Source organism: Alligator sinensis, unplaced genomic scaffold (genome assembly GCF_000455745.1).
Source record: "Alligator sinensis unplaced genomic scaffold, ASM45574v1 scaffold435_1, whole genome shotgun sequence".
NCBI lineage: Eukaryota > Metazoa > Chordata > Crocodylia > Alligatoridae > Alligator > Alligator sinensis.
In genome coordinates this window covers 92,740-107,968 of record NW_005842943.1, presented here as the reverse complement: position 1 = coordinate 107,968, position 15,229 = coordinate 92,740, and the positions used below count along the sequence as shown (strand labels likewise).

Genomic DNA, 15,229 nt, shown 5'->3' with positions numbered 1-15,229 from the left:
AAGATCTTGAAATATGTTGAATCTAATGGTAGGGCATTTTAAACTTTATGTTTACTGATATATTATTTCTGCTTTGAAGGGCAGTACACATTGTTTGCCTTGTAATGTTTAAAAATTAACAGCTTTACTTTGGGTAAAGTTTCAAAACAGGATAATAAGTTAAAAGAAAAAAAAAAGTTAAATGTTCATCTTTTGAAAAAAAAAGATACAGAGAAAAATACAGATTCTAAGATCAAGACTGTATGCTCCATACTTCTGAACAAATGCCTTACCTCATAAGCAAACATCATGGGTGGATAAGTTTTTATATAACCAAGTTTCTGCAGAGCTAGAAAAACTGTGCAACGGACAGTTTCCCATCTAGCTGCTTCAGGTCTAGAAACAAAAATAAAGAAATAATGAAATGAATTAATGCAATTTTCCCCCCTCTTGTGTGTGTTACCTGTTAAAAATGTCAGTGAATAATAGGGGTCCGCTCAACTCAAGGTGGCGGCCAGTTGATTTCACAGGCAGATCGTAGGGTCAGCTGCTATTTTCATTGGCTTATGGTAATGTGCCTCTCTCCATACTTCTGATTGGCTTAGGGGCCCTGGTGGCCCTGCCCCCTGCTGCTGATTGGTAGAAAGGGCTGTCCATCATACAGTCCTGCTTCCACCACTGATTGGCTGAGAGAGCTGTGTCATGCAGCCCCTCCCCCTCACCACTGATTGGTGGAGAGGGGTGGGGCCACATAACAGGCAGCCCTCTGCCAATCAGCAATGAGGGGCAGGAGTGGCAGTCATCTTGCCTGCTCACCTTAGTGCTGGCAGTGCTCTTCATGCGCAGCTATGTGGCCGGGAGGACTGCTGGCTCACAAGGGGAGCCAGCATTTTATTTTTAGTAAGTTTTTTTGTTTGATTGTTTTGTTTTTCTATAGACTTCATGGAGATTACCCAATTTTGTGATTTCCATGAAATCCGTTAAATCGTGATTTGAGTAGGTCCCTAGTGATAAAGAAGAACACAAAACTAGACACTAAAGTCCCATGATTGTATGGAATGGCATGAGAAACTATACCCGATTTGGAGTATACATATTAAGAGTACGGGCAAACTAACAAAGTACAGCAAATTCAAGGGGGATGGGGAATTTTACCCTTGAAGGGAACACAGCTAAGCTGTCCCTGTTTAATTTCAAGTTACTATGGCACAAGAGAAGGCACATGGACAGTTGGTGAAGAGCAGCTGCTCTGCTGTCCCCTTTTAATTCTCTGAATTTCATTTTTTGAACTGTAATTTTGAATTTTCAGAATTTGTAATACTTGATGTGTGGATCAACCTGTGTAATGTACCTAATCTTTAAATTATTTACTTGTGCTATTAACTTAATCTCTAAAACAACAGAGTCTCAACTAGGAGACTGAATAAAACTATGGCCCTTTGGTTCCTATTGGTAAAGTAAATTGTTTATTAGAAAGCTATGGGGGGAGGGGGTATATGGGTAATTTATGAAAAATCTTTATCGCTGGTAGGTGTTGTATGGCATTGGCCTCTTCTTGGCTGGTGCTTTCCTTCCTAGTGACATCAGGGTGAGACCACACCCTAGGGCCACCTAGATGGTTCTGAGCACTGCCCCTACTTTCCTGCCACCACTTTGATGTTGATAGATGGGGAAGGCAGTTCCCTGTCGGTGGTCCCAGCGGGGATGCAGCCCTGGGTCTTTCTTCGTGGGGCTCCAAACCTCCCCTTTACCCCACCCTTACCACATCCATGGCCTGGGAGAGCTCAACCTCCTTGTACCTTTCCCCAGGGTGATCTCTCCTCACCCACAAGGCCCACCCTGAGCGGGATAAGGTGTTCGGCCATCAATCACCATGGGACTGATCCTTAATCTTCAGGCCAACCCGTGGACAAACTAAACATGCCCCAGCCTGGGGTAATGATAACTCAAAAAGGTCCTTCACTCCTTGCGAAGGCATTAGTCATCTACTGACGGAGTACAGGGGACTCCGGCTCCCTGGACCCTTCTGCCTTTCTGGGGAGAGAAAGAGACTTGATGTCGATCCCTCCACTTACTCTTTCCAGGGGGCCCACAGGTTGGGAGCTAGTCACTCCTGTTCCCACCAATGGGTGGGAGTTGCCCCCTCCCCCCCGGGTTCTGGGCCAGTTGCTGCCTGCTCCTCTTTCTTTACCCAGCCGCCCACCAAGTCTCAGCATCACTCACCACCCTTCCCCACAGGGGTATCTGGCCGCTCCCACAGAACCTGATCTTTGCCTGCGACTGTGGGGACAACCTTCCTCTCCCTGCCGTGCCTCTCTGGCCAACTCCGGCTCCTCAAGCTCCGCCCCGGGGCTTTTCCTGCTGGGCTGCCCTGTCGGACACTGGGGCTCCTTGCCCTGAGCCCCGCTCTGCTGCTCCTACCCAGCTCTGCCACCTGTGACTCCCTGCCAGCATCCTGCTCCTCTCCGCTTGACCCACCATCTGGGGCTCTGCGCTGGCATCCTGACCTTGCTCGCTGGCGTCCCGCTGCTCCTCACTTGGCTCCACTGCTCACCTCATGCTGGCAGCCTCCGTCTCTCCTTCCCAGCAGCTGGGTGTCTCCCCAGCTGCCTTTTGAGCAGCCTGCGCTGCTCCCAAGCTCCACCCCCAGGGATCGCCGATTCGCAGGTTCAGGTAGCTGTGGAACCACCAAGCCTGCATTGGCATCTTCCCCCAGTTGCTGCTCATCCCTACCCCTGTGGTAAGTATCAGGGCTCATCGGGCGGGGTCCTGGGACATGCTGGGAGGGGGGCCTCTGTCTCCCCTCCCACAATCCTCATCTATAATTTGAGTCTGTTTCCTCACAGTTCAATTTTCCTTTCTTTACACTTATCTACATTATAAACTGTGTAAGATTTTGCATATTTTTCCTGTCCTGAAAATAAGTTTTAATGTACATAAATCAAAATATTTCTCTGCAAGCAAAAAATGAATGATGGATTTAAAACAGAGCTGGATTTCACCAGAATGTTAAATGAAAAAATATCTCCATTGGAAAGACTTTTCCATTATTTTCTGGGGCCATATTGCTCATTCTGGGCGTGTCTATACACGCATATTAATGCAAAGCAATAAAGTCCGGTGCTTATCGCTCCAGAGTTTATTGCTCTGGGTGTGCCTTCTCCATGTGCACCCAGCTGTGGAGGTGCTGGCTGGGGCACAAGGGTGCTTCAGTGCAGGGCTGAGATTGGGGAATTTGGCAGCCCCCATACTGAAGCACCCTTGTGCCCCAGCCAGCCAGAGCAGTGGATAGTAATTATTTTTACAAGTACCATCCTGCTGTGGAGTAAATTAGTTTACTCCAGCCTAATAAAAGTGTATGTGTAGATGTGTGACATTTACTGCACAAGTAATCAGTCTACTGCACTGTAAATGTCTCATATAAACATGCCTTGTGAGCAGTACTACAGTTCTCAGGAAGTCTCCAAGACTTCTCCCAACAGATGTTATTTTTAAGCGTGTCATAATTTTGTCTTTAGTTTGCACTGTACAAACAAACTGTTTGCATTTGATTAACACAAACATTTTGGTATATCTGCAATTTCCACATTTTATATGGGATGATTGTGATGCGCAACAGAATTTTTGTTATTATTACAGTTTTTCGAAGCAAGGAAATAAAAAAAGAAAAAATATATATTGCCTTTTGTCCATAAGCAATCCCATGGAGGTCAATGTTAGGATAATATAGCCAATCCTCAGGAGAACTGTTACCTGCGATAACGTCTGTTAAAGAAATATCAAATGAACAAATTACTCATTTAGAAAAACTCTCTAAAGGGATATTGTGTTCTAAACCTGACACTGGAGCAATCTAAACATTCACTCTCAATTATACATTAGTGTCAGCTTTTAAAGCAATGTCATTGTTTGAACTAAAAACTGTAAACATTTCCCAATCTCAGGCCTAAATGTCCTTATTTTTGTTTTGGGAAATGACAAGAATCACATTTAAAAATAAATCTTCAGGTACAAATAGTTTCAATTTTTTTATTATTATTAGTTCTGCTAAAATTATTTGACCCATTTGTGCTTTTATTTAAACAGAAATAAAGATCAAACCACAACCCTGCTTTTTCCCATCTTAATGTCACTGCATCCTTGCAGCTTCCAAGTTTGACTTTCTAAGACTACTGGCAGCTGAAAACAAGCACACCCCTAAAGAAAAAGAGTAGGGATGTAAAGTCATACAGTGGTGTTAAAAAAAAACTAATTTAATTCCTTCATCAAAGTTCAGCACTTGGCTCCCAATTCAGCAAAACATTTCATTATGCTCTTGACTTTAGTGGATCTTAAAACCTTTAAATCATGGGGTGAGATTACACATTATAATCAGACCATATTAAGAGAATTTAAAAATTGAACAATTGTACATTAAGGCTTATTAAAAAGTGCTAACTGCTGTCTAAACATCTTAAAGTTACGCCACTTCCAGCAAGGATTATCTTTCAGCTATGCTACCCAGATCAAATTAAATTAACTTCTGGGTGTTCACCCAAAATAAAACCACCAATTTGTGCTCCTTCAGTATTCCAGGAGGCTCTGTTCCCAAGTAGACTAGCCATCATCTCGGACTCTAAGGCCCTAGACTGACAGTTGTGGATAGCCAGACAACAGGTGACTAGAGATTGAGGGGAAAGGGCTGAAGTGGGGCTGGAAAAAGGGAAGAGGAGAGCAGCGGCAATAGCGGAAGGGAAAAGAGCAAGAGTGGAGGTGGGGAAAAAGGGAGTGGATGGGCAGGAAGCTGCAGGCTGCTGCCCTCATTGCTGCCTAAATTGCCTGCCTCTAGCCCTAGTTCTCCCCTGCTTCCCTGATCACTACCTGCGGCCCTCCCACCCCATAACTGTCCTTCCAACCCCCACTTTTGCTCTGAATTGGCCCCTCTACATCCAGATCACTGCCCTACCACCTCAATCAGCCTGAGAGTGGCAGAATAGATACTGGGGAGGTCCCCCCTCCCTGCCTGCTCCTAGGATTCCTGCAGAACATGCCACCCCCATATGCCTGGGTCCAGACCCCATTTAGCCCCACCACTGAGTGGGGAGTAGGGGTGAGGGGGCAGAGGCTGAGTAGCTGCTGGGCAACTACAGGGCTTCTGGGCTGATTGGGATGGCAAGGCAGCAATCTGGGGATGGAGAGGCCTATAAGGAGGAAGAGGGCAGATCTAGAAGCTGAGGAGGGTAGAAGGGGAGATTGGGACATGGAAGGTCTCCTCAACCCTGACCTATACTGCACCTAGATAACTGGGACTTACAGCCCCAGCCACACCCCTGCTCACCAGCCCTCTAGCAACAGGTCTGAGCAGTGCGCATTACAGAGGGTATGAACCCATAATGTGTGACTGATCACTAGCCCATTAACCTAAACACAAATTAACATTCCTTACAATTAGCACCTGCTAATGCTGATGTGTAATTTCACCCACAGTTAAGCATGTAACTAAGTGCTAGGGGCCTGACAGTCTGCACCCTTAAAAACATTACATGCAACTAATGTATACATAAATCAGAAAAAGAAAAAAATATTTTCGGTATAAAGAATCTGTTTCCACCTGTTATGAAAACATTTGCAAATATGTCTAAATGCTATTAAGTATTCTATCATGAAGAACTGTTCATTTTCCTGTCCCTCATCAAACTCAATCATTTTGAAAAGAATCTTTGAGGCTTTTGTCTCCATTTTAAAACTCCAACATCTGTGGCCCAAACTGGGTGGTAGGAATCCTGTACAGTTTTACTAACAACAGGGTTTGTGAACAGAAGCCTCTTCTTCAAGAATGAAGATGCCAGAAAAATAAAAATCCATTACTTTATGTTTGAAGGTTTGACAATAAATCCTATTCCACAATATCATTGTTTCTCCTTTTACAGTGCCCTTTCCACCTCAAAGGTTACATCAAGCGGGGGACTGCACAGTTGTTACTGCAACTGTACAGTTGTTACTGCAACAAGCTACTGGGCAGTAATGTCTTGTGTAGATGCACCCATTTAGTACTTGCATAACCAAGTACTAAATGACAGCACAGTAACTGGTAGGACTGTGCGAAGTGGCTGGTATTCGCTTCGCATTCGGCCAATTCGGGGGACAGTGATTCGAATCACTGTCCCAAATCGATTCGGCCAAATCACACAGACCCATCCACTGCCAGCTCTTGCAGGCCCAGCAATGGCTGCCCCACCCGCCCCAGCTCTTGGCACTTTGAAAATAAAAGTCTCGACTCATCGGCTGCTGTCCAGTGGGAGGCAATCCCCACTGCCCCATGCTGCATGGGAGGCCCCCCCATGGCTGTCTTGCCCACCCCAACTCCAACCCTTTAAGAAAATAAAATTAAAAAAAAGCCCCCAGGCTCATCAGTTCCTCTTCGGCAGAGGGTGATCCCCACTGCCCCAAGCTGCATTGGGGGCTCTGCACAAGTCCTCCAGATGCCCAAGGCTGCTGGAGGAGCAGGTGGGTTTGGGGCTTTTTGGGCCAGAGTTGAGGCAGACAGGGCAGCCATGGGGGGCTTCGGGGAGCAGGCAGGGGTCAGGGGGCTCATGGCAGAAACGCCCCATACAGCAGCAGGCACGGTAGCCATGGTGGGGGCTGGGTGAGCAGGCAGGGGATGGGGCCTGGTGGGGGTCCCCCATGGTCCCCTTTCCCCTCCTTCCCCCTCCCCTACTTACCAGATCTGAGTCTGGCTGCAGCTCCCTGCTGCAGCAGGTGGGGACTGCCCAAAGCTCTCTGAAGCTCTCCAAATCGACTCAGAGAAAACTCCCTATTCATAGATGTTAGGGTCGGAAGGGACCTCAATAGATCATCGAGTCCGACCCCCTGCATAGGCAGGAAAGAGTTCTGGCTCTAGATGACCCCAGCTAGATGCTTATCTAACCTCCTCTTGAAGACCCCCAGGGTAGGGGAGAGCACCACCTCCCTTGGGAGCCCATTCCAGACTTGGCCCCTCTAACTGTGAAGAAGTTCTTCCTAATGTCCAATGTAAATCTGCTCTCTGCTAGCTTGTGGCCATTATTTCTTGTAACCCCCGAGGGCGCCTCGGTGAATAAAACCTCACCAATTCCCTTCTGTGCCCCCGTGATGAACTTATAGGCAGCCACAAGGTCGCCTCTCAACCTTCTCTTGCGGAGGCTGAAAAGGTCCAGGTTCTCTAGTCTCTCCTCGTAGGGCTTGGTCTGCAGGCCCTTAACCATACGAGCGGCCCATCTCTGGACCCTCTCCAGGTTATCCACATCCCTCTTGAAGTGCGACGCCCAGAATTGCACGCAGTACTCCAACTGCGGTCTGACCAGCACCCGATAGAGGGGAAGTATCACCTCCTTGGATCTATTCGTCATGCATCTGCTGATGCACGATAAAGTGCCATTGGCTTTTCTGGTGGCTTCGTCACACTGCCGACTCATGTTCATCTTGGAGTCCACTAGGACTCCAAGATCCCTTTCCACTTCCGTGCATGAATTGATTCAGACCTTTTTATTGCTCCCCTGATTTGATTTGGAGATTTGGCCACCAAATCAGACTGAATCAAATCAGCATCTGAAGCTTCGCACAGCCCTAGTAACTAGCATTGCCATGCAGTAGTGTCCTGGTGTTAAAGGAGCAGGTCAATTATTGAATTAGCCAGCCTGTGGTGGCAGAGTGGTCTGTACCAAATGCCAGCTATAAATCTGCAGCCCAACTCTAGCTGGCTGTAAACTTTGATTAGCATACCAAAATCACAAATTCACTACGGGTGTATACAATTACAAGCTTTATTTAATTGAATAATGTCAAACAGGTAAGTAACATCCATAAAATAGTTAAACAAATCTCCCCAAACTTTAACCACGCCTCTGCTACTCACTTAATGGCTATCACCCAGCAGCGACTAAGACAATAATTGAACTAGTAAAATCCACACAGTATTCCACTTGACTCAAACTTCTGAGCATGGGTGACTGGAGCCTTCTGAGTCTGGGGAGGCACTAGCAGCCGACTGCTGACTGGGGGTGGGTGGGGGTCCCCCAGTGGCCAATTGCTGACCCCGGAAGCACTGGTGGCAAAACTGGGAGGGCCGCTGGCACTTCTCTCAGCACCCCAACTCCGTGGCCAGTGAGGGCCATCTCAGGGGAGGCATATACCCAACCCGTGTCCCTCCTACATGTAGCCTATGCTTCTGAGTTTGAACCCCTATAACCTCACATGTACAATGATCCTGAATGCCAAGCAACCCACCAATGACCCTCTAATGGGCCCTCTATCTACCTCACTCCTTTGAGGCACTACTATACAATTACAATAAGAGTAATGCCCCTTCTGAGGTGAAAAATTCCTTAAACACCCCTGCTGCACACTGCCCACACAAACCCAGCAGCTTCTGCTGCACACGGCCCTCTGTTCTGTGTGTGTCACACTCACTCTAATGCCCACACTGGTACTTTTCCATCCCAGTCTGAGGTAAAGTAGATCAAGGGGTCGACAGTTCATATCTTCCTTGCATTCATGCCAATGTGCATATGCAGTGGCCTATAGAAACCATGGTTCTGCAATTGTCACTGTTAACACTAGCACAGTTGCCTAGTGACACTTACTGTGCAGTATCTTGTTACTACTGTGCAGTAGCATCATATCATGGTTAGTACTCAGCGATTCTACTTTTTGCCACAACTCCATTCTTCCAGGGAATCAAAGAAGCTGAAATACTTTGACCAGATTACACACTTCTATCAATATTATGTTTTGTAATTCTATGTGAATACAGCTCCTAAATCACTTGAACATCCTATTTTAGGTGCTTAAATATGGCCTTAGAAGACCAATTTTAGTAGCTTATTTTTTCTTTAATTTTGTCCTCTGGCTACAGAGAAATCTCATAATTACATTGTTAACTTATTGAAAATGTAAATAACTATTTTGTTAAAACTTAAGTAATTTTGTTGGGAAATGACAAGATTTCATGCCAGTTTTAAATAAGTTTTTAAAACATATTAGCTCTTGTTTCTACAAATACTAAAATACATGTTTAAACTTAAGCAAAAGAATAGTTCAATGAATGCAAAGAGAATATCCATGAGAAAAAAATTACAAAACCCTTATACTAGCCAGGATGTGCAGGAAAATAAAGAATAAACACAGAGATGGATTTGAGTGGTAAGCTACAACTTTACTAATAACATTATGAAGGTATTTTATAGATCCATTGTCTACTCTCTCTCATTTAAGAAGCTCACAAAGTATCCACTATGTCATCAATAAATTGGGCTACATACCTGTCTGAATCCCCCATCCCAACTCCACTCTTTTAAAAAAATCTTCTCTCCTCTCTACGTGGGAAGATGGATAGAAGATACCAAGAGGGACCTCAGTGTAATAGGTAGAATCAAGCATTTGGAACCTCCACATTGATGTTTAGAGGCCATTATTTTGCACTGTGGTAGATGCCTAGCAATTGCTTGGCAATACCATACTTATTAATTCATCATAAACAACTAAAGAAACACGGGCTAGATGAAACTACTACAAAGTGGATAGATGTCTGGTTCAATATCTGCAAGCAAAGGGTAATTATTAATGGGTCATGTCTGAATGGCAGGAAGTTTCAAATGGAGACCCATAGAGGTCTGTCCTGGCCCTGGTGCTGTTCAATGTGTTTATTAATTATTTGGATGCTGGCATAAGAAGTTTCTTGAGCAAATTAATGGACAACATGAAACTGGGAAGAATTATGAACATGTTGGAGGATAAAAGCAAATTCAGAAGTATCTTGGCAAATTGGAAAGTTGGGTTAGAGCTAACAGGATGAAGTTTAATGTGGACAAATGCAAGGTGCTTTACCTCTGGAGGAATACATAAAAAATATTAGGGGTGCACTGATAAAAAAATTTTGGGACAATACAGATTGCTGATTTTTAACAAGCCACATGGGCCGATTCCGATTCAATTGCTGATATCTGACCTGGCAGCTTGCATAGCAGGATCTGGCCAGTAAGTCTGTTGTAGGGGAAGGGGCAAGGGAGGAGGGAAGGAGTAGAGGGGGCAGATCAAGGTCTCTGTGGTGAGAGAAGGAGTGGGGCTAGGGCAGGCGATGCCCAGCTGGGGCAGGGCAGGGCGTGGGATGGGGATGCAGCTCATCCAGGGGATGGAGAGGTGGCTCCCACTGCCACACCCACCCCGCGGGGGGCACAGAGGGGTGCCCCCCGGATCTGTGTGCAGGGCGAGGGTGGGATGCCACTGGAGGCTGGAGCCAGGGCTAGTGCTGGACTCTTCCCAGCAGGGGGCCAGGCCAGGCTATGCTCAGGGTGGGCAGTGGTGGCGCTGTGATGGACTACAGTGAATGTTGGGATGGCTGTAGCCCCTGTTGTAACCTCCCTCCAGTGCTGCTGTTGCCTGCCCTGAGTGCAGTCCTGTCTAAACCCCTCTGCTGGGAACAGCTCAGCACAGCCCTGGTACAGTGGCAGCCCGCCCTTACCCCATGTACAGATCCAGGGGCACATGCCCCCCATGCCCTCCTGGGGTGCATGTAACAGCAGAAGCCTCCTCCCATCCCCATGCCCCCTGAACAAGTTGCTCATGGCTCTGTTCCATGCCCTGCCCCACCCCGGCTGTGCAGTGTCTTCCCCTGCTGTAGCCCCATTTCCTCCCTCACTGCAGGAGCCTTAATCTGCCCCCCCAAGCCCCTTCCCTCCCCCCACAACAGACTTACCAGCTGGATGCTACTCTCCAAACTGCCAGCCTATGCTCCTGGCTGCTAGGGCTGTGTGAAATGGCACTGTTCCATTTTGACTTGAGTTTCAAGGTTTTGATGGAACAGCATTTCATTTCAAATTTCATTTCAATTCAAAACAGCTGTTCCGTTTCACTTTGTTGAAACAGTGAGGCTCTTTTGACACTGTTTCGATGTTTTACCAGTTCACTATAATGGGGAAGCTCAAAACAGCCTCTCTCATCTGGCAGGCAGATGGGAGCCTGGAACCCCAGGAGGGCTGAGGGGGCTGTGCCAGTCCTTCCTGGGCTGTGGGCCTCCGATCTGCCTGCCAGATGAGGGAGGGAAGCCGGGTGCTGCCACCTGGGACCGGTGGCTCTCAACTGAATTGAATTGAGTGAATTGCAGTTGAGTTTTAAACTTGTGATATTCAAGTTCAAGCAAGACATAAGGAAGATCGATTGTGGTAGACAGATTGAATAGCTATATTTCCAATGTAAAAACAATAAGAGCAGGAAAGAGAACAGAGCCAGATGTTATACATTATGAATAACAGGCTTAAAGATAACTAAACTTTTAGCACCTGGATTAAATGCAACCTACATCACATATATAAAGCTCTCAATTGGATATAAAATTTCTTGAGCCATGAGAATCTATTTTATAATTTCTGCTTCCCAGATTAATTCATATCACTTTTCAACAACTCTCACAATGGGAATGTATAGTTTCTAACAGGATCCTGGTAGAACTTGATCCAGACCCAACACGTGGCCCAGAATGGGGAGCCTAAAATAAATCTCAAGTATGAAAGGGTGGTCTGTAGGGCTAAGTACAGACATTCAAGAAGCCTGAGCCTGAATTGCCAGGCACACCCCAGCTGCAGTCCTGAGCATGGTTTCCTACCCCCAGCCCCAGCCCCTTCTCAGACAGCTAGAGCAGTGATAGTGATTCAGGTAGGGAGCAGAGGGCCTGGGCCAACCCCGCTCCAATGGAGGAGACAGCACATTCCAGCCTAGGGCTGCAAAGCATCCTGGGTTGTTGGATGCTGGGGGACTGTGTGTTAACTTAAACCAGGAAAGGATCTGGGACAGAAGTTCCTTAAACTGGTTTGACTTAAATCTGTTAAGTCTGATACTACATTCAACCAGGTTTATCTTAAACCAGTTTCAGCCATTTTGAATGCTGTTTATGTGCACTGAACTTCTGTTCTGTTACAGGTTTAAACTGGTTTATGATCACTTACACCAGTTCATGTGTAACTTCTCTCCCTAGCCTAGATCACCATTACTTTCAAGTTAGTGCAATCCTAAAACATTCACATACATATAAACCACTCCAATGTCAAAGAAAGACAATGTACTGCATTAGTTTCTCTGTTGTCTAATTGCTACATTTTCTTTCTCTATTCTCTAAGTGCTAAGCTTTCTGGAATAGTGGGAACTACATGAGCTTGTTGGCAGGTATCAGTGTAGTATTTTTAAATCAGGTTTCACAGTAGATGGTGAACAAGCCATTTCCCCATAGATAATTCAGCTCATGGCTATCTTGTAAAGTTACAATAAATCATAGTAATCTGCATTCCAACATACTGTGATGCTATAATAGGTTTATTCCATTATGTTGAAGCTTTTAGAAAATAATGCCCAAAACATAAATGTGTACTTATTTTAATACTGTGTGTAGTTCTAACACTGTAGTCGTACATTATTTATACTTCCAACTTGTTTTCATGGTGTCACACTATGAAGTGGGTCCTGGAAGCTGAAGCATCAATTTTCTAAGCATTACTCTACCAAGATCAACAAAAAAGTCAGTGGGTTCTATCACTAAACTAAACATGATATATTAAATATATGCATTGCAAGTTGCAGTAGGAAAGGAATGTGCTTTTTACAACTTAGTGTTGGTGTTAGCATACTCTTTCTACTCCAAACATTATATATATGCATGTATATATAAAATAAATGAGTATTTATATACTGCAGTATTTATATAAACAGAGAAACCTGTGGGACCACAGCAGGACCCCCAATTACAAGTCAGCCACAACTCTGCAATGTGGTTATTGGCTGCAATCAAACAGAAAAAAAAATATTTCTGTTGGATTTCAATTTTGACTGCAAGCTTTAACAATGTCTCAATGTCTACAAAGGGGGTTATGGAATTTTGGGAATAAATTTCCATTACTTGGTAATCAATAGATTACCACAGATTTAAATAACGAAGAAATATGTTATTCTAACAGAGCAAACACACCCATCACAATGCACACATTTAACTGAGATCAGATTTACTTTTATATTTCACAGTACTTGACATTGCTTTCTTTTTGTGAAGAATCCAACAAATGTATTTCTCAATATGGCATATTGCAGGATTTAAAAGAGTGGTTCTTGTGATGCAGGCACTGCCCCCCCCCCCATGGCAGCAGCCGGTAATATTGCCCAACATGCAGGGCTATGGCACACACGCACTTGCGGTACATTAGGGCTCTCTGATAACCCTAAGCAGGACATGAGAGGTGGTTCTGGCTGCTGCCCTTCCTGGTCTGTCTTCCTATACCCAAGCTCCTCCCAGAAACAGAAGAATGTGGGATTGTTCCTGTCCCATTTTTCCTGAACCATCATATCTGTTACAACATTTCAACACTATTTAATCATATACTACATTTCCACAATTATTAGCACTAATGAAGGATTGGATTTCAAAACTAGAGCTAGGGACAGACATTCAAAAAGCCTGAGCCTAAATTGATTCAATCTTTGCAGGTTAGTCTAGCCTGGCTAAGCTAAATCAGTTTGTAACTGTAGCAGGGCACTAAGGTGCCTGCTACTTTGAGAGCAGAAGTAGGAACCCAGGTGCAGGTTGCTGGGACAATGCTTAAGGAGGGAAGTGGCCGCACCTGCACCTGGCCCGCTGGACGGAAGAGGCAGGGCCTGGCTTCCATATAAATCCCAGGCTTGAGGCCAAGGGGACAGTTCCCTGCCAGCCGCCAAGGGAGAAGGAGCTCTCCCAAAGTAAGCTGAAGGTACAGCTGCAGGTACAGCCCCAAGATTGAGGAAGGATGGAGCACCCAGGGGTAGCTGGAATAACATTATGGCCAGGTGGCTAGAGTTTATGTTATAGCCCAGGGGCTTGTGTTTTGTTTCCTGTTTTAACCAGCGGTTTGGGTGAGCCTAATAGGGGATGGAGGAGGCCTCATAAGGGACCTGCAGCAGCATGGGAACCCCAGTCCCAGAGAGGGGGCAGCGAGGAGCCCCAGAGAGGGGGCAGAACAAGACTGAACAATATCAGTTACATCTGCGAGGCTTGAGGTGTGGTAAAGGGGTGGTTGGAGACATGCATAGCCCATAAGGCTGTGGTGTACCAAAACACCCCTTACAGAACGGGGCCTGTGTAAGGCAGAAAAATTGTGTCCAAGAGTTTAGAAAGGCAGCCTCCCTATTACATATTCAACATCAAAGACGTGGCGGGCGAGACTTGAGGGTGCTTTTAGGCAAACTTGGCATGGCAAGGGGGCGTCAAGGGAGACCACGGTGACCCTAGGATGCCCTCCCATTACAGAAACTTATTCAGACATCCCAGGGACATGCCTGCAGTGGCTCAGGCTAGAAGCTGGGGGGTGCTAAAGCAGCCATCCCTTTGCTTCCACAGGGCAGAGCTGGGGGGGGGGAGGGGCGGAGGGTGGCCAGGCCCCAGCAGGACGTTCTGATTATTCCCCACTCCTGAGATGCCCAGCAGGGAATGTTTATCACCCCTAACTCAGTGTTTATCAACTCATTAAGAAAAGAAAGCCTCTCTCCATTAACTAATGGAGCTCTTCTTAAACAGCTCTTCAAAGGAAGGACATTAAGCTACCTGTTGATTAGCTCCAACAAGTGTGTCTGCCTCAGTCCTCTCCCACAGCACAGACTGTAGCCAGCATGTGGTCTGCTAGTTAATGCTAATATGTCTGCATAAGGCAGAGGGGAGGGGAGAATAATTCCTGTTTAGCAGGGAGAAGCCAGGCAGATGCTCTGTGCCTGCAAGTCTGTGCCAAGCTCCAGCCAGGGAGTGGAGGGCAGGGGGGAAGCCCTACTGTGGAGCAGAGAGCATGCCAGGATGCTGGGGGTGTCTGTTTTATCTTAAGCATTAAGCTACCTGTTGATTAGCTCCAACAAGTGTGTCTGCCTCAGTCCTCTCCCACAGCACAGACTGTAGCCAGCATGTGGTCTGCTAGTTAATGCTAATATGTCTGCATAAGGCAGAGGGGAGGGGAGAATAATTCCTGTTTAGCAGGGAGAAGCCAGGCAGATGCTCTGTGCCTGCAAGTCTGTGCCAAGCTCCAGCCAGGGAGTGGAGGGCAGGGGGGAAGCCCTACTGTGGAGCAGAGAGCATGCCAGGATGCTGGGGGTGTCTGTTTTATCTTAAGCCAGCAAGGAGTCTGAAACAGACATTGCATAAACCGGTTTGAGCCAAATCATAGATTCATAGATGTTAGGGTCGGAAGGGACCTCAATAGATCATCGAGTCTGACCCCCTGCATAGGCAGGAAAG

General features: G+C 46.2%; 1 protein-coding gene across 1 annotated transcript in view; it reads right to left on the bottom strand.

Moving 5' to 3' along the window:
• AGMO (alkylglycerol monooxygenase) overlaps positions 1–15,229 on the bottom strand; it is a gene marked incomplete at its 5' end in the record, with an annotated part of 205,063 nt that overhangs the window by 131,109 nt on the left and 58,725 nt on the right. The window contains 2 exons of the mRNA XM_006036287.3: positions 273–375; positions 3,662–3,744. Of these exons, the coding sequence (XP_006036349.2) occupies positions 273–375; positions 3,662–3,744 (186 nt within the window). The remainder of the gene's footprint in view (positions 1–272; positions 376–3,661; positions 3,745–15,229) is intronic.